Here is a 20,957-nt window from a genome sequence, read left to right on the forward strand (position 1 = left end):
TTTTTTTTTAAGTATGTACCTTGGAAAATATATGCAGTAAAAAGACACATGGACATCACAAGTCAGTAATCAAATTCTTAACAAAATATTTGAGATGGCTATTATTACTTTAAGGTAAGTTTTCAGGCCTTGAAGAACTACTGAAATAGTATAGCTTCTATAAATTATTATTCATTAATTTCTCCAAAGAAAATTGAATGCAAAAATCTCTTCTGAGAAGTTTGAAAAAAATGAAAAATTTCATCAACAAGCTTTTCCACTCAAATTTCCATCATATTTTTCTTATTGCTTCAAAAGAAAGAAACAATCTGCCCAAAGATAGATAATTGTTAAAAATATAAAAGACTTGGAATAACCCACTTTAATTCATTAAAAAAGAAAAATAAGATGGAAATAGCAATGCTTTGAAAACTGGAGTTATAATGGCTACAACTTGATATTTAGTAAAAAAAATGTCCTCTTTATAAGACTCCAAAAGTAATTTTATTAATAATCAATATAGACCGTGTGGCTCTTCTTCTAATTTAGCTTTACTTCACATTTTTGAAGTGTATTATTAAACTAGAACAAACCAAGGCTGTCGAATATGGTTGGTTGGATATTTTGTGCCTGCATGAAAATATTCATCCCCTCAGACCATGTTCCACTCACTAAGGTCCATATCCAGGTGCTACCTCTGTCTAGAAAGGGCAAATTTATCTAATTCCCACAGGGTACCTTGTAAACAAGCAGTAGCCTAGAAAGAAGCACTTCGTTTACAAGTCAGACCACTAAGGACTTGTGATATATGGATCATTGTTGCTCACTCGTATCAAAATGTATAAGAATATTTAAAAAGTCAGAGTTGTAAGATAAAAAAGAAGTTATAATAATGAAGAAAACTACATATTAGTGCATAAGTAAATTAACACATAACATATAACCATATATATAAATGAAATACTAGTATTTTAAGCACTTTATATACATAAATTCAATTTTTTATAAATACTTGAGAGAGATTATATTACTATTCCCATCTGAAGACTGAGAAATTAAAACCAGCAAAATTTATTGCACAGACAAACATAATTAAGCTAGGTACCGGCATTCAAAATCAGATTTTTCTCATTCCAGGATCAATTCTTAGATTCACTCTGCTATGCTGAAATTATATAATCTGAATTATGGGCCTATATATTCATTTTGACATTTTCATATAAACTAACTTCATCATACTTTTTTTTTTTTTTTTTTTTGTGGTACGCGGGCCTCTCACCCCTGCGGCCTCTCCTGCCACAGAGCACAGGCTCTGGACGCGCAGGCCCAGCGGCCATGGCTCACGGGCCCAGCCGCTCCGCGGCATGTGGGATCCTCCCGGACCGGGACACGAACCCATGTCCTCTGCATCGGCAGGCGGGCTCTCAACCACTGCACCACCAGGGAAGCCCACTTCATCATACTTTTTAAAATATTTCCAGTTTTGCTTTATCTGTTTATTGATGAATTTTTTAAACTCTTCAGATTGCAATTCAAATATGGACATTTTTAGCATTTATTGCCATTAACATTACCATTGCATAAATGTAGGGTCGCATACAGACAAAATTAGATACACTAAACAAATTTTCATCTAAAGTGGAATGATACTATTTCCAAAGAAGTAATATTTCCAGTTTTCAGATTAATAAATCACTGGTGTTTTTATGTCATCTTCATCACTACAACTGTTTATCAAACACTAAAATAATGCAAACATGGTACCATTCCTATCTCCTGCCATATTTAGTTCGATTTTTAAACATTTAGTTGCAAAGGTTCAAAAATCTAGATAGGTACCATAACACAAACCAAAATGAAAGGAAAAATATTTGAGTAAATTTTAGGGAAAGATACATTAAAAACATATTCAGATAAGATGAACTAATTTCACAAAAGGAGTCAGAAAATTTTATTCCGATTTAAAAATCTGTGTGTCTGAATCATTTACTTTCTTCATAGCGTTTTATCAAGTGGAGAAGACTACATTGTTTTTAAAATTTTATATAGCCATACAATAATACACTTTAGGAAGTAAGACCTGAATTTATGTATGATGACTATTCTGATATGTGGATTAGATAAATACAAATTTTCATCCAATTCAAACATTCTTATTCTAAAGCCTTCCCAATATTTTATTAAGTAAAAATAGTTTCCCTATTTAATTGATCAAAGATAGTAAACCTAAAAGTGAAGGTTCTGCATTTGCTTTTTTAAAACTAACTGCACTTCATATAAAATAAATGTTATATTTAAAGTTCCAGAGGTTTTCATGAAACTCCAAGATGTGAAGCAGCTTAATAAACTTATTTTTGCTACCCACTGTCATACTCACTAAAGGTTTCATTAATGAGTCTTTTAAAGATTATTTTTCTAGTGGTTTAATAGACGTTTTCGAAATAAACAGCTGAAGTTACTTCAAGATTTAGAATATAGTTTATATATTAGAAAGTTAAGAATTAATCAAAGAGAATAATAATAATCTTTGCTTTCAGTACCTTTGTCTTTGGTTATTTACTAGATGCCTCTTGGCTAGAGGTATTTGGGTTAGCAGTGGTTGAAAACACATGGAATCGACAGATGAATGGATAAAGAAGATGTGGCACATATATACAATGGAATATTACTCAGCCATAAAAAGAAATGAAATTGAGTTATTTGTAGTGAGGTGGATGGACCTAGAGTCTGTCATACAGAGTGAAGTAAGTCAGAAAGAGGAAAACAAATACTGTATGCTAACACATATATATGGAATCTAAAAAAAAAAAAAAAATGGTTATGAAGAACCTAGGGGCAGGACGGGAATAAGGACGCAGACCTAGTAGAGAATGGACTTGAAGACATGGGGAGGGGGAAGGGTAAGCTGGGACAAAGTGAGAGAGTGGCATGGACATATATAACCTACCAGGTGTAGAATCGATAGCTGGTGGGGGGCAGCCACATGGCACAGGGAGATCAGCTTGGTGCTTTGTGACTACCTCGAGGGGTGGGATGGGGAGGGTGGGAGGGAGGGAGATGCAGGAGGAAAGAGATATGGGGATGTGTGTTTATGTATGGCTGATTCACTTTGTTGTAAAGCAGAAGGTAACACACCATTGTAGGGCAGTTGTGCTCCAGCAAAGATGTAAAAAAAAGAAAACATGGAAATATTTTAAGGAAATCATGTTTACATGTTTTAGTTGTTGATACCATAATCAGCCTCTGAAACACAGAGGAATTTATTACATATTTTTTAATATGCAACCATCAGGTTCACTTATTTATTTTGAAAAAAGAACTTACTGTGATAGTCTGTAAATATACTTGAAAACTCTGAACTGGACCCCAGTGAGCCCGAGCGTAGTATATGGGAAAGAAGGTGGAGTATAGTCTGGTTTGGTATGTGTGTTGGAGTGGAGTAAAAAATAAAAATTAAATGATATTCACCTAGAAGTAAGTTCAGGTAAAAATAGAAGTCTCAATGCTACGAAACTCTATGAAAAAAATCTAATCAACATGTACATACATCAAATATTATATTTCAGGGCCAGTAAATTTTGAGGATTAATTAATTAATATTAATTTGTATATTTTCTCTTCTATATTTCCTCTTTATATGTTCTAATCACTTATGACAAAAAAATTCTACTTTTAATTTCTGTTGTTTAACTTCCATGGGCTCTGTGAATACGTACAGCAATAGATTAAACTAATGTATGAAATGAAACCATCCACTGATATATTTCTTCCATATTACTCATTTATGTTCCAGGAAAATAAGGATTTGGATATTACAAAAATAAGTTTAGTTTGTGAAACTGATGTTCATGAAGAGTTTAATTTTAAAATAGAACTTTGTAAGCCTAAAATTTAATTTGTTTATAATATTCATTCATCTAATAAATAAATACTGATTTATCAGTTGTGTGCAATCAATGCCTGATATCAGAGATCTGAGACTATATTATTATACATTGCCTGAATCAGTCTGTCATTAATTTAGTATGATATGATGTGTTAAAACATTTTGTTTAGAGTCAAAGGCTTAGGTACATACTAATGCAGAAACTCAAAAACAAAAAGAATCCCAAATAATCTGAAAATGTCACAAATATTAATTATATTTAAAATTATGCCATAGATTATATAACTAAGTACAGGGACACAATATTCTACTGACCCTCTGAATTTACATTGCTTTTTTTGAAAATACATACTGTGTGTGTGTGTGTGTGTGTGTGTGTACATCTCTATGTGTACATATCTGTGTGTGTGTATATAAATATATATATACACACACATTTCAACAGAATACAGAAAATCTTCCATGTAAAACTTATCTATTAATCCATAATATATTACACAGCTTTACTTTGTTACACTTTGAAAAATAAATTATTCAGAAATTATATAAAAACAATCATCTCAGTAATGACTAATATCTCAGGAGTGCATCCCTTTATGGGGTCTGGTCTGTTTGTTCTGTTAATGATTGACTAAATGAAAATTAAAGCAAGAGTTTCCAATGATTGAAGAATTAAAAGAAAGAATGTGATTATCATAACTGGCAAATTATAATTGGAAAGGAGCTTTTTACCATGACCTTCACATTATTAAAATAGTGATTTTTAAAAATTACAGGTCATCTTTTGCAGTATCTCTATTTTACCTCAGAAACATTCACAAAGAACAGAGAAAGGCAAAATATCAGACTTGTACATTTCATTAAATTAATATCTGAGAGGAGGAAGTGAAGAAAATGTTCTTTTCTCCAAAGAAAAAAATACAAAGTACTAAGAGGAAAGTCATTTGCTCTTCCCAGGAGAATAGAATGCCTGTGTTTAAATCAACCAATCTCTGTTAAAGTTTCCCAGGCGTTACAGTCACCATTGTCTACTCATTCTCTTACTGAACAATAGAAAACATCACTGCTACACCCACCGGGGAAGAAAGTAGGTCACCCTTTAGAGTTTACAACTTTGCTTTATAGCATATATTGATTGTTACTGTTAACTCAGTTCATCTGATTTAATAATATTCAGCTTAAAATAAAGTTTGATTTACCTCAAAAACTTCTTCATCCAAAATTCTTGTTCCAAAAACTGTAATTCCACTGGTGTCAACGATTGCTCTCTCACTTCTGTCAAGTGGTTTTGTGGTTTTCATCTTACAATCAACAATCATTGTCACAGTTTTCTTCTCCACGCTGATTGCTACCCGGTGCCACCTTAAAAAGCCAAGTAATTCTTTTGTAAGTTCCAAAGACGTTGCCAAACCATTATTCACATTAAAATACAATGTATTTTAAATTATACACATAATCTGAAAGTATACAAAATGTAGGCTCATTTATTAATCAGTTAACAGGTGACTACTTACTATTAACCCAGAACAGTGCTAGGTACTCAAAAAGACACACCAGCACTGTAAGATGCACAGCGGGATTGGCTGTCTATGTTGATAAGAAAGTGACCATCCTTTGCTTCACTTTGTGTTGTAACAAAAGCTTAATCTCACCATGTCCTGATGACGGTATTTGATAGAGATTAGGGGCGGGATATGGAGTAATTAATAGTTTCTATGTACGTAAATGCTTTCTTCCAAAATGGAATTCCACTTTAAAAAATTCTGCTGGAGAGATCCCCTGAGATAGACTGTAAAAGGGTATGTCTGCTAATTGAATGAACGCTCCATCTGGAACAACTGAACGTTCTAATTGTAAGACACAATGTGCTTCTCTGTCTTTAGGCACATTTATTTCAAGTGCTTTCATTTTCTTTTTCCACTTCAATTTCAAGACAGTTATAGATCACTACTGTGGGCAGGATCCAAGACTGAGACACAATATCTCTCCTTCTTTCCAGGGTTGGCAGGAAGTGGGGACATTGAAAGAAAGCATAGTCAACGCATGTGTGGAGTGAGTCTCAATTCACTCTGAAGCTACTGCTCTAGCTAATTCAGGGCAGTGATGACAGACCTGGGGGGAGACGTGGCCAGCCCTTTGGAAACATAAATACCCTAATCATACTGTAAAATGGTGGGTTTTATTAACAGTATCTGGTGCTAACATAAACAACTAAGTGGAACGCACTTGGATTTTGCAAGCCACTCTATTTTTTTTCCAAACGAAAAGTGCTAAATTAATATTCCAGAAGTTTCTAGGACTAGATCCATAAAATAAAGTACCCAAAAAGTTGCAGGAGGCTTTCTAAAATATCTGTTTCATGTGACTTGGCATGGCTACTGATGAGGACCAAGTATATTTCCATGTACACTTAATCTTTGGTCTTTCCGTAGCACTTTCAACTAGCATAGGCATCTGCTTGGTTTGACTTGAGCAAAGATTTATATGAGGAGGCACTTAATACTGTGAGAGTAAAATTTACACATGTTTCTGCCAAGAAGCCTGTGTCTTAAATTAAACCATCTCTACTATTGTGGGTATGTGCTTTTCATTAACAGAAAATAAAAATGAATTCTTTCAATTGTTGAAAGCTGATTAGGACTCTAAACTTGATATTTTTGTTGAATTAATTTAAGCTCTGATAATAATGTCATAATCATGGTATCACATATAATATTCAAAATATTAAATTAACCCTAAGTTTTGGAGTCATTCTTAATTATTCTTTTTCTCTCATACTACACATTCATATCATCAGAAAATCTGTCAATCCTATATTCACAGTATACACAGAATTCAAAGGCTCACAACTTTGTCCAAGTACCCATGCCTCTCACTTAGACTCCTAACTGGTCCCTGCTTCTACTCTGATGCAACCAGAGTGACCATTTAAAAAAATAAGTCAGATCAAGTTTCTGTCTTGCTAAAAACTAATATAATACTCTCAATAAAAACTGAAGTCCTTACTTTGCCTCGCCCTGTCAGTCTCTGATCTCATGTCCAAATGTTTGCTTTCTGATTCCCAGTATCCCAGCTACCGCTGCCTCTTTCTTGTTCCTTTCACATATTCTTCACTCTGTAGGGAGTGTTCTCCTCTATATCCCCACATGCCCACTCTCTCACTTCCAATATGTCTTTGCTCAATGCAACTATGCCAATGAGGACTGCTCTGTCTAAAACAGTACACTCTACATTCCTGCCCCTGATGTATTTTCATTCATAGAACTATCATCACTTTTCATATGAATTGTTAAGGATAATGATGTAAATTACTCATGAAAGCCCAGTTTTCCCTGCACAGAGATGAAGGTTTTTCCATGGTCCTGACAATGATAATCTGAGTGTGAATCTTTTTTCCACCTGAACAGCTATTTCTTTCTTATGTCTACAACCAAATGTCATATTTCCGATAAATATTTTTTTAGTAGTCTGAATTCAGCAATAAAATACCGAGTAAATTTAATAAACATTTTTTGTCTTTAGCTGCTCCCTAAGTGATAGGCAATATTCACAACACGGAATTCAGAATTCAGCATGATTTGGAGAAGAGTGTGGTTGTTACTGGAAAGTGCAACTACCTGAGTTCAAACCCTATCTCTGCCACTTTTCAAATATATGTTACTTAAACTCCCAGTGTCTCACTTCCCTTATCTGTAAAATGGGTTTATTAATATTATTTTCTTCCAAGAGTCGTGAAAAATTAAATGAGTTGACTGTGTATAAAGTGTTCAGAACAGTACGTAGCACATATCGATGCTATATAAAGTTTCCTATGATTGTCAATATTAACATGATTGGTAAAGGAAGTCAAATCAGGTCATTCTTCAGCTCAAAAAGTCTACAGTGACTTTCAATTTCACTTAGAATAAAATCCAAAGTGTTTACAATCACCTACAATGTGTTATACCATTTGGCCTCCCACTGATTCTGCATCCTCATCATCCCACACTGTTTCTGCCACACTAGCATCCTTGATGTTGCTTAGACCAAATCAGCCACACCCAGAATCAGAGGTTGTGTATTTGCTTTTCCTCCATCTGGAATAGTATGCTTTTAATTATCAGCATGGCATGCACCCAGCCTCCTTCACATGTCACCTTCTTAGTGAGACTATCCCTGACCTCACTCCTTAAAACTGCACTCTCCACCATCATCCCCTATTCTCTTCACTGCTATATTTCTCTCTCTCTCTCACTTATCACCACCTGATAAACTATTTATTAGTAAGTTTTTATTGTTCATTATGTGTCTACCCAGACTGTAAACTATGTATGATTAGGTGTTTTATTGTTTTGTTCATTTCTATATCACCACTCCCTAGAAAACCTGCATCACACTTTATAAATATTTGTTGAATGATCAAATGAAAGAATTTTTTCAACACAGCTGAAACATTGGATTATTGTGCTACTTACTTTCCATCTGCGATGTTAACAGTTCTAAAGAGGGGGTAGTCTTCTGGGGCAGGTTTCCCAGTGTGGTCTTCATACAGGAAAACAGGTGATCTCCCAACCTCCACACCAATTTGCTGAATACCATGCTCATTATATATAGATAAAAGGAAAGACTGAATTCCTTTTTTGGGTTTTACTGTAAATAATATTGAAAAATCCTCTGGAAAAGTTCCTCCTGGGAAGAAAATGCCAGAGTCAAAAATTCTAAATTTCCAAATTATTCCTTGATCACCTTATTCTTTTTGAGCTTACTAAGTGGCCTTAACAAGTAACCAAAGTTCAAACAGTAATAACAATACAGATTTAAAAACCAACGGAGAAGGGATTCTATTAATCTTTGTCTGAAACAATTGTTGAAGCTGTATTCAAACTTTACCACCACTCATTTAAAGCGCAAGCATTATGTAAAATTGAATTCATGGTTAGGAAACAAGATCATACTGTCAGTTCAATATCAAACACACAATAAGCACTTTTAAAACACTTAAGTAGAAATTCTGGTGTAAGATTTGTATTTTCTGCCCTTATCTAATCTGTGGCCATCTATCCTCTCTTTAAAGTGGCATTGTAAGGACACAACCTATGAAGGTACACTTTTAGTCATCTCTTCAAAAGCTAAAGCGTTTCTGAGCAGTTTTTCCTAACATACAATGAAGTTTCACTAATAAAAAGCTTATGTCATTGTAAGTCAGAACTTTTAGATACTTGGTTAATTTGATTCTAAATTCAAGAAGGAATTTTTTTTTTTTTTTCTTTTCCCTCTCATCATCATATCCCAAATATCCAGCATTGGGCCATATCTACATAAGTTCTTAGTAAGCATTTATTAAATAAATATATAAATTAAATGGTTACCACAAGTATATCTCAGGTAGTTTAGCAATGACTATTGTATATTTTTTTATAAAAACACTGCATATAAAATTGTGGGTTCTATTTTTCAAAAATAGTTTTACATATATATCTTATTTAATCTTTTTACTACCCTGGGACAAAAGTAAAGCAGGCATTGTTATCTGAAGGATGAGATTATTTAAATTGAAAAGTTTTCCATATGCAAAACTGGTGTATATGTGCATATGTAATCAATGATATCTGGGCCAACACCAAGAGATTCCATATTCAGTCCATTCATTCCATATTCTATTATGTATAGTAGTATAAAATAATAAAAATAAATGAATATGACTGCCATGGATTCAAATTCAAAAAACTGTAGGAGACTAGCAATTTTACTTCTAAGAATTTACAGAGGTGATAGGGATGCTTATATGTAAAGATATTTTGTTAAGTCAATTCATCAGAACACTATGAATAATGATAAAATGTTAAAGTCACTTGCAATGGTTGGGACTGGATAAATAAAATACGAAACATTTATATAGTGGAAATCTATGCAGACACTTAATGTCGTGGAAAGATGTCTTATGAAGTGGAAATTATTTAAAATGTTGTGGAAAGTAAATAAGAATATGTCACAAAAAAAACAGCCAATTAATGTTAACTATTTGGTTCTAATCTATCTATCTAGAATCTAGATAGATATCTCCAAACTAAAAAGTGTTTATTTAAAATTCTCAATTTTAATTTTTAAAATAACTTACCAATAAAACAACTTCACTATATCACAAATATATCATAAAAGCCTTGCTTTCATGGCAGAAAAAAAAAAAGATATAATATATAGAGAGAGAGAAAGGAAGAGAGAGAGAGAGAAAGTTTTGTTTGATTAGATTTGTGTCACAGATATATCCAATTTTATATTCATGAAAATCAATAGAGAAAAATAATCATGTGTATAAAATTGAAAGGTAATAAAACACATCAATTAACAAAAACACCTTTTAGCTGCTTATACTACAAATAAAAATCTAGGTAATTCAGCTTATTATTGAGGAAGCTCCATAGCAAATAAGTTTTTTCTTCAAATGAATAGCTCAAAATGTTGAGAATTATAGGACTTCTTTCCCTAAATACCTCAATTTTCAAATATCTCATACATTGAAAAATGATGCTGAAATATTATGAGGTGGAGAAAACAATATCTTTTTCATTTTTGCAAAAACATTATGATATAAGATCTACATAGAGACATTTAGAAAAAGAGGAATTTCAGAAAATAGTATATTCATATAAGGCTACATAAGTTGTAACAAATTTTAATTAATCATCCAGTTTATATAACACAACTTTTGAAAATTGTCAACTTCAAACTACACTGAGTAAAATCTTTCAATTACGGAAGTATTTCCCAATTTAAAATTAAGCAATAAGGTTTTAATTATAATCTTTACACTATGACCTTTAAAAAAGAAAATTTAGTTGTCTAAAAAATCATGACTTGATGTCAAAATGTTCACAGTATAACCTAGACACCTACCTTAGATTCCTCCCTATTAGATACTAATCAAAGTTGTTCATAACCAACTAAATTTATCAGAGAGAATTCACTATGAGATAAGTTCAACAATACAAAGTCAACCACTTAAGATGTGAAATTTTATCTAAAATAGTAGTGATCAGTATATATGATCCAGATAAAATGTGGAATTTTGCAACTTAAATAATATGTTTTGAAATCTATAAATACAAACTAACAATAAAGCATCCTCTCTGTTAAATGACTGCTGTTAAAGAAAAAAATGTTATTACTACCTTTAATAAGTGTGTATACATAAATCCTATACATGTGACAATAATCATAATTCACGATGAGTATATCAGATTCAATAGTGATTCTTAAAATGGGCTTTTAACCTCAACAGATACTGCATCCATGAATACATTCGATATGAAGAAAGCACAATAACTTTATTATTTGATTTTAATTTTTAACTTGTGGTCAATATATTTCCATGCAGAATATGTCTCTGTTTAAATAAAATCTCTTTCTGATGTAGCTTAGTGGTTGGTAGGGTTTTTTAAATGAGGAGTGAAGGTCATTTGGCATAGTGGGAAAAGCCCACTTTAGTCTAAAAAACCCCAAACTGTCTCTCAGCTTCATATCATCCACAGGTTCTGTGATTATATTCAAATACTTCACTTTTCTAACTCCTAATCTATAATTTGGGTTTAAATATTTCCCTTTCCAGGTGGTTATGAACATAAAGATCAATATACACAGTTTCTTGCATAGCATCTGTCCTACAGCAGGTGTTCTAAAGAGGCCAGAAAGAATTTGTAAATTACAGCTTCTATTCAGTTCACAGGCACAGAGCTCCCAGATATTTAAATTCAAGGTCTCAAATTGGGACTTTGGAGGACATATACCTTAATTCTACAGAGTATTATGACAATCTAAAAACTCTTACCCCCACTCCAATATTGAAGTTTCCAATAATACTGCTTACTTTATTCATTGGAAAGAAGCTGCTATTTTGTGTTTTCGTAATGGAAGAAAAAATATTCCAAATAAATTTTCAAAGATCTTTTTTACTATTTTTTATAGAGAATACTATTCACATTTTCACTGTTCGGATTTTTTTAATGGTGAATGCGTCATTGGTAATTTTTATTAAATGCCGTTTAGTATTATTTGACAAGAAGCTCTATCCTCTAGGAAGATAAGCCTATAGTCATTTGCACGGGGAAAAAATGAGGTCTTTACCATAGATATCTCTTCCTATCTGAACTACTCATTATTAGAATCACATACCTAAGACACAATGTTTTGAGAAGAGGGAGAAATGTTGATATATTCTGTTAACTGACATGGAAGGAGATCCTAGAGACATAGGTTGTATTCTTTTTCCAAGATAAAACAACAGAAATAATCAAAATAGCTATCACACTGGAGGGCATAAAAACTGCCCTGAGATGATAAGCCAGATATAAAAAATTATAAACTAACTTCTTCAGTATTTCTACAGTATTTCCAGTAATCTATTTTTTTCTCTCTTGAAAATTCCCATCCTTTTCCTATTTCTGCATTAGAGTGCAAATAAATAGAAAAGCAGCTTAGTTTTTACTGTTTAAAACTTTCACATTTGATTTGAAAAATATTTCGTGGATTTAATAACCATTTTAATTTTAGTTTGTCGGAAAAATTATGCATTAATAGTCTTTATATTTGCAGTTTGTTACTTTTGTCCACCACAAATAATTGCAAAACAGGAAATATTTTGGAAGAATCAATGATTTATCAAAATAAATGTATTTTCAAAAATACTTTAAAATGTTCTTTCCCAAAAAATATGCTTTCTTGTTTTGTTAATTTTTAGTACCTTGATTTATAATTTTTCTGTTGTTAGAAAACAGTTTTATGTGAAAATAGGGAACTCAAATTCCTTCAGGTGAAGACAGTAGAGGATAATATGAAGAATTTAAATGATAAATTGTTTCTGAAAAGATCCCAAAACACCAAAAAGGGATACTTGATAATACAGACAATATTGGCCTTGGCAACAGACAAACCCTGCATTAAATATTGGCCTCCTGTAATTTGGACAAATCAGAGAGCCTCAGTGAAACTCAATTTCTTCTGTTAAATAGGAGCAAGGCCACTCAACTTAGTGAAGTTGTAACAAAAAATAATCAACATGTATCCAATAGCAGGCAAGTACTCATAACAAGTTACCTGCTTAGAAAATGTGACACTCAGAAATTGTCTTTTCACTACTCAACTCCCTTTCCCTACATTATCATGATTTCTAGATAATTAGTACTATTAGGTCATTTAGTGTTTTCATGGACAGAAAGAAAATATTCACTGAGTATTTTTCAAACCATTATGAAAAATCCCCCCATAATTGTGCATTATATAGCATAATAAAAAGGGAAAATAATAATTAGCAAAGCAGCAGTAGTCGTAGTAATAAAAAGAACATACCTGAAAATAACTGTTTTGTTGGGGCACTGAGTTGTGCTTGCTTTGAAACTCTGTAAGCAGTATCTGAACCTTTTGAATTCTTTCTGTTTGTGCAAAAGCCCATTGTTTTTGATATTCCCTCTGGAGAACTGTGAAAATCTAGAGCTTTTAGTACATCAACTGGAGCAGCTGAAAAATAAGTTAAAAATAGGAAAATGTAATTGAACAAATAATCTAATATAAAAATTAGTATTTTTTAAACAGAGGAAATAGTTTATAGTCCTACTCCTCAAATCTATTTACCTTTTGCCATGCTTCTCTAACATTTAGGTGGGGGGCTAAGGAGTGGAGCAGCAAGTAAAATATAAACTGTAACATTCTCAAAGTCAAAATATCTCAAATCAGAAATCAAATTACAGAGAAGCAAAGAGATGTTGAAAAAGCCAGTATCTGTATATATTCCATTAATTTATAATAGATTTACTCTTCAACTATTCATAATCTAAACAAAGATGATTCTGAAGATTCAAATTCACAATAAATGTTATATATAAATATTGTAAAATGTGCAGTTACTAAGCCATATTGTATACCCAAAGATAAGTTAAAAGATGTTTAAAAGAATAGGTAACAAATATAATGCTCTAGTTTTGAGCGCTTTCCTATGTTAGTTATTTACAAAGTATATGTATATATCTGTGTATTTGTGTGTGCCTTTGTAAGTGTGCATGCAAGTATGTCTATGCATAATTTGTTGTTTTTAATCCTCCAGAGTAACTTCATGTACACTACTTCATGCCTTATGATTTAGATTGAAAGTCCCTGGAGATAAGTAATTTTTTCCCCCTTTTATGTAGCCCTAGGGTGTCTAACACAGGGCCGTTTATTGGCAGAAGCACAAATTTTCCATTCCAATCCATTCCAGCTACCTCCTGCTACCATGAAGTAGTCAACATAAAATAAGTTTGGAACCTTAAACTTTCCCTTTGCAAGTATAATCCTTTTGGATAAACTTGATGTTTCAAACAGCTTTACTGGAATATAATTCACATACCATGCATTTCACCCATTTCAAGTGTGTAATTTATTAGTTCTGGTATATTATACTTCTTAAACTATTCATTTTCTAATTGTGGTAAAATATACACAACATAAATGTTGCCATTTTAAAGTATACAATTTAGTAGCATAATTACATTCACAATGCTATGTAACCATTACCAAAATCTTTTTCCAAAACTTTCATTACCCCAAATAGAAACTGTTTAACCATTAGGTGATAACTCCCTATTCCCCTCCTCTGCCCTGGCTCTGGTGACTGATAATCTACTCTCCATCTCTATGAAGTTTCCTATTCTAGAAATTTCATATAATGGGAATCAGATAATATCTGTCAAAGTGCTAAACACAGAAGTACCATATACCCAAGCAATGCCACTCCTAGGTATATACTTAAGCAAATGGAAAGTCGGGGCTTAAAACAGGCACCTGTAACATCATTGCAACATTATTCACAATAGCCAAAAGGTGAAAACAACCCAAGTTTCCATCAGTATGTGAACAGATTAACAAAATGTGATAATATACATACAATAGAATATGATTCAACCAAAAAAGGAATGAAGTTCTGATACATGCTACCACATGGAACCTTTGAAACATTATGCTACATTAAATAAACCAGACATAAAAGGACAAACAATTTTTTAGACCCTCGAATTCCCTGGTCCACAACTGCCTAATTCACTAAGCAAGTCAATAAATGAATTATGTGGTGTAAGTATTGTTATAAAAATAGACTTAGGACTCCATATTACTCAATATACCTATATTCTATTGAATTTCTATTTTATTCAAAAATAAAAATATTCAGAGAAGGCCATTTGTTAGCTAATGCATCACTGAGCATGTCTGAAACATAGTCCTGCCTGCAAGTATTTAGATTCTAATTAAGGAGGGCCCAATAATTACGTAGGAGGCAGTATTTATAGTTTTATAGAGATGCACACGGTACTCTTTTGTTTAGAAGGAAGAGATCACTTCTGGCTGAAAGTGAGACCAATATTATTGATTTGAAAAGTTTCAGTTCTTTGTTAAAAAAAAAATAGAATTGCCATCTAATTTCAAAATATGTTGGGTTTTATAAGTACACTATTTCTGGGAGGACTTAGAATGAAAAAGGGACTGAGTGTAAAATCAGGAAATACCATCAGCACAGTTTATCACACTCCACAAAATAGACAGTGACCTGCAATAGAGTGGTGTTCTTCGAAAATTACAATGTCAATTAATACTTTTTTTATAATAATTAGAGTTAGTTATAGAATGTATGAATGGATGATCGAATGAGTACGTGAGAAACGTGCATCTGGTCACTTCCTTAGTTAATTAAATTTTAGGTATATTAACTTCTATATGTACAAACATATGTGAATGAAGCTTTATATAATTTGCCTTTTACCTTATAACAAATGTACTTTAATAATGACTGTCTACCTATTTCACCAACCTTCTGAATGAAAATCAACATATTTTCCAGTAGACTACACATTGTTCCAAATTATTAAAAAGAAAATAAAACTTTTTTTTATGGAAATCAGACATACTGAAGGGATCATTAACCCTATCAAATATGATCCCCTTTAATTTAGACTTGGAATATTTAAAAGAATAATAACAACTTTCAAGAACATTTTTTGCAGGACTCCTGCTTTCAATGGCCAACTTTTTTAGGCCAATAGTATACCTGACTACTTTTACATTCTTTTTTTCTCTTATCATAAAGCTAAGAAAATAACAACTATATTAACTGCCAGGCCCAGAGAGCCTAACATGTGACAGTCCTTGGGCTAAGTTCTTCCTAGCATTAACCGTCAAAAAACTTTGCAAGCCATGTGTTCTTATCCCCATTGTGCAGATGAAAGAATTGAGAACCAGAAAGCAAACTATGGATGCTCCTATAGTGCAAAATCAAATCTACGTTCATTCCACTTCATCACCTTCATTGCTATAGCCCATAAATAAAAACACTGTGGAAAGTAACTTAAAACATAAATATATTAAGATAATCTTGAGCCAGTTCATTGATCCCTAATGTTTATATTTGCTTTAAATTAAACTCAATTCACGCTTCAGGGTATAAATTACTCTGAAGGAGACTGTTTCTAAAAGCACAGCATCTTATCTGCTTATTTTATCTTATCTTCTTGCTCTGAAGCCATTAGTAAAAGTACATCTGAATAGGGGAAAGACTCCAGGATCGACAAGAACACAGCTATGAAGGCTGTAATCCTTCTGTGAAGAAAAGGTTGCAGCCCATGGTCACAGTCCCAACTGCATATCAGTAAATAATACATAAAATGGACCACAACTTTCCTTCTCTCCAAACTATCTTTTAATAGGATGACCTTTTCCAAGAGCACAGGTTTTGTCACCTTTGTTAGTTCCTACTTTGAAAACAATGAGATAAAAACACACTCCCTCTACAGGATTCAAAATAAGGGCTCTATTTTTAAAGACTAAAGTTCTATGTAGAGACATATGATATGAAATAAAAATTCACTGTACAAAAAAACAATCAAAAAATAGGGATATATAATAAAGATTGCAAATAGTTTTTATTCTAAAAAGTCATCTAATTACAAAAATGTAAAACTCAGTTAATCCAGTCTTAAAGATTTTTCCTTTCAAGTAAACTAAATAATAAATTAAGCCACTTTGAAATCTGCCTCTTATTTGATATCATAATTATAGCATTTAACAAATTCTCATAACATGGGTTCGATGGGTTTTTATGCGTGCGCACACACACACACACACGGGGGGAAACTATTCTTCATATTTTATTAACTGAACTTCAACAGTTTAAAGATTAAAAGCAGTAATTTATTATAGCTTAACTCGATATATCTAAAAAACTGTAATTTTGATATTCAAAGCAATTCCTAAATGTCCCTAATATTTTAATTGTTTCTATGTTGCTAATCCTTATGGCACAGATTATGATTCTCATTTCAGAAGTATCCAGTCAGCACAATATTTGTTCAATAATATTTTTCCTGCCTTTTATTGTATATTTTTTTGTTTATTAAATGGGAAAATAGGATAGCAGACTCAGTGCGTTACTACAATAGCCATTTAACTGGTTTCAATGCCTTTTCTCATCAATCTGCATACCACAGCTTGAATGAGCTTCCAAAACTCCATGCCTCAAGTCCTTTTGCTTAAATTCCTTCCGAGAACCCAACTAACTTCCAGATGGTACGCACATACCTTGCATATAAAATCTTAATGATCTGGACACACCCATGTATTCTTCCAGTTCCATGCTACTGCATCTCCGTCCTTGTATCTCATTACCCCTTAATTCCTTCCTCACTCAGTGCTCTAGCCATACTGGACTCAGACTTCACAGACTACCTACTATGTTCCTCCTCCTGTCTCTGAGCTTTTATAAATCCATTTCTGAGGAATAAGTAGGATATAATTAATGTGCAATCTCTTCCTGAAAGCATTCCCTATCTCCCAAAGCTGGGTTAGAAATACTCACCTCTGTGATAGTGCTTTTCACACTTGGTTTTAATTATTTGCCTACACTTGACTTTTTTCCAAAACTAGAAGAGAACAGGTAAACACACACACACACATGCGGGCTATATAAAATATCATTTAAATGTGAAACACAATCATGTGAAACATATAAAAGCAACTTCCTCTGAAGTCCATGGGGCTCTCTGGTCTTGAAACGAAAATTTGTGAGGGCCTAATATGTCTTTCCTATTGTGTTCTGTTGATCTCTTAAACACCTCCATTCATTCATTGATTAGTCTATCCCAGGTCTTTAATCCTTTCTCCTTCATGTCTCCAGTGTCTACTTAAATTACTGTTCTAAGGTCACACAACGCTTTGACTGCTTAGTATCTAATTAATTCCTCCTTTAAACTTCTTCACATACTCCCGTGACCAGTAAGTAGGATAAAGCAGCAATGCACAGTGTTGGAAAGCCAAACTGGTTTGCAACCCACCTCTGGCACTTAGCATCTGTGTGATTTGGACACACTACTTTACTGTTTTGTGCCTCAGTTTCCACATCTGTATAATGAGAATAACAAAAGGTATCTACCTATTAGAGTTTTTGTGAGAACTAAGTTGGTATTTGTAACAATGCCTTAGAACAGTGGCTGGGAAAACTATGCTTATGGTTTAAGATCTCCTGCTGTCTATTTTTGTATGGTACACGAAATAAGAATGTTTCTATATTTTTGCACGGTTGAAAAAAAACTAAAAGCAGCATATTTTATGACACATGAAAATTACATGAAATTTAAATTTCAGTCTCCACAAATAAGGTTTACATTGTAAATACAGCTACAGCCATTCATCTATATATTGTCCATAGCTGCTTTTGCACTACAAGGACAGAGCTCTGTAGCTGATAGAGACCGTGTGGCCCACAAAGGCTAAAATATCTACCATGTGGTTTTTTTAAGCTGAGTCTTGAATGATAGATTCATCAATGAAGAGGAAGGTGATCGAAATATCAAATATGACAGCACAGATACAAGACAGTACAGAGTTCAAGAAAATGGAACTAGTCATGTCCTGACAAGACATCAATATGGAATAAATTTAGATGTTCAAAGTCTCCTTGGGGGCATCATGGCTGCTGAGGAGTTCTTGAGAAAAATCACATCTCTGCCATGAACACCCACAGCCACAAACTCCAAGTGAGACATCTACACTAACTCCTATGTGCTCCCTCAACCCCAAATTTTATGGTCCAGCTGAAATAAACTTCTTTCAGCTTCTAAAATTTACTGTATTCCCTTTGTTGGAGATTTTTTTTCAATCCTTCATCAATTGACTAAGGATAGTTTAGTGCTTTTTTTCAACCCTAAGCTGTCAGTAGAATCTCCTGGCAAGCTTTTAAAACATATAGATGTCTGGGTTGGCATAGGGCCCAGGCATTCACATGTTTTAAACATTTCCCAGATGAGCCTAATGGGTAGCTGGGGTTGAAACCTGGTGAACTCAGACCTAATCAATCTTTTGATATCAACCTAGCCATGACTTTCTTCAGGAAATCATTTCTTATCCCTCCCAGGCTGGGTTATGTGACCCTTTCATATGATCCCCAAGTGCCCCATATACCCCCTTGGTTAACTCCATGCTCTATTTTGTTTGTTTGCTTAATTATCTCATTTTCACTCTAGGCTGTGTGCTCTCAGCCACAGTGTATGTCTAAATTATGGTTCTGATTTCCCTGTTACATACTTATGCCACTAATTTCTTTCTCTTTCTCTCTTTTTGCTAAGCTTGTAATTTATTGGTTAATGTCTGCCTCCCCTGATAGATTGTAAACCCTCTGACAGCAAACATCAGCACTATTGATGTTCACTGCAGTATTCATAAATAACATAGCAGCTGACACACAATAAATAATCAAGAGAAATATGGTTAATGAATGAATGAATAAGTGAGTAAATGGGCAGCCACATACTGCCTCAGAGTTGAAGCTTCTTTCTTATTAGTCTCAGAAAAAAAAGGGTTGAAAGTGGCCTTTACAAACAGCACCCTGAAGAGCTTGACAAGTCTGGTTGTTTCCATTTGATTCAGGTATGGCAAGAACACAGGTCTGAAGAGACCTTCCTAAAGTATGCTAGATGCTATCCCCACTACTAGGGAGTCACTTATCCTCACCTTGTACCTCACATTACAGGTCATACCTGAAGCATATCATTATAGACAGAAGTAAAAACAAAATAAAACACAGAGTTATAAGTCATCTCCCACCCAGTTATGAAATGCTTTGCTGCTCTAGATAGTATAAAATAACCAGGAGTGCTACTGTGTTTATGTAGTAGTGGGATGCAGGTCTGGGAAAAGAAAAAATGAGAGAGAAGTGACTGTTATAATTTAACTACTACCAACACCCTGCTATATTTCAAAATCATAAGAGCCCTTAATAAAGAATCTAAAATGTAGGATATGACAAGTATATAAACGACAATTAACAACTCAGTTTCTGCAGTTGGAACAGCCCAACTTCTAACCCAAGTTTGGTATTTATTATTTGTATAACTTTGGGTAAGCTACTTACTTCTCTAAGAGTTAGGTTTTTCAACTTAACCAAACTTTGAGAATTAAATGAGATAAGGCATTTTAATCTCTGAGGATAGTGTCTAAGCACTCAATAAAAATAATACCTGAAAGCACTATTTCATCAAAATTTTAACCTTTCTGAACATCTTTAACAGTCTCAGTGAGTGCCACCAGTGTTTTCCCAGAGCTATAATTCACTAGATTCCTGTCATCCATTTCCTCTGACTACCTTGGGAAATCTCTTTATAGTCAAGTAGAAGACTGAACAGTTTTCTGTCTCTAAAGATCCATTAGATATCATCCATGAAGATTATGCAATGCTTAGCAATCTCTCCAGCATGATTTTATGTTATTCTGAGGACATACAACCCCAGGAGGCTTCCTGGAACTTCGACAGCTTAAGCTGTCATGTTCACTGTTCCATTACCACCCTGTAGCACAACTTGACATTAATACACTGATATCATTGAAATTTTTTCCTTTTCAATAATTTTTTCTTTACATCTCATAGACATTGATATAACTATAGATTAACCCTGACATGCTATTTATTAAAAGGTTTTTTAAAAACTAATATTTTATTGTCTTTCCTCTGATACTATTCCTTCATTTATTTCGAGCCCACATATGCCACATACAAATCTTGTATTATAAACTAACATGAAGTATTAGAAAATAAAACATATCGACC

General features: G+C 33.2%; 1 protein-coding gene across 3 annotated transcripts in view; it reads right to left on the reverse strand.

Moving 5' to 3' along the window:
• COL11A1 (collagen type XI alpha 1 chain) overlaps window positions 1-20,957 on the reverse strand; it is a 197,819-nt gene that overhangs the window by 162,784 nt on the left and 14,078 nt on the right. For all 3 annotated transcript variants that reach the window (XM_065881030.1, XM_065881043.1, XM_065881037.1), the window contains exons 2-4: window positions 13,187-13,354; window positions 8,320-8,533; window positions 5,065-5,227 (exon numbers count right to left, since the gene is read on the reverse strand). In XM_065881030.1, coding sequence (XP_065737102.1) covers window positions 5,065-5,227; window positions 8,320-8,533; window positions 13,187-13,354 — 545 coding nt within the window. The remainder of the gene's footprint in view (window positions 1-5,064; window positions 5,228-8,319; window positions 8,534-13,186; window positions 13,355-20,957) is intronic.

Source organism: Phocoena phocoena, chromosome 1 (genome assembly GCF_963924675.1).
Source record: "Phocoena phocoena chromosome 1, mPhoPho1.1, whole genome shotgun sequence".
Taxonomy (NCBI): domain Eukaryota; kingdom Metazoa; phylum Chordata; class Mammalia; order Artiodactyla; family Phocoenidae; genus Phocoena; species Phocoena phocoena.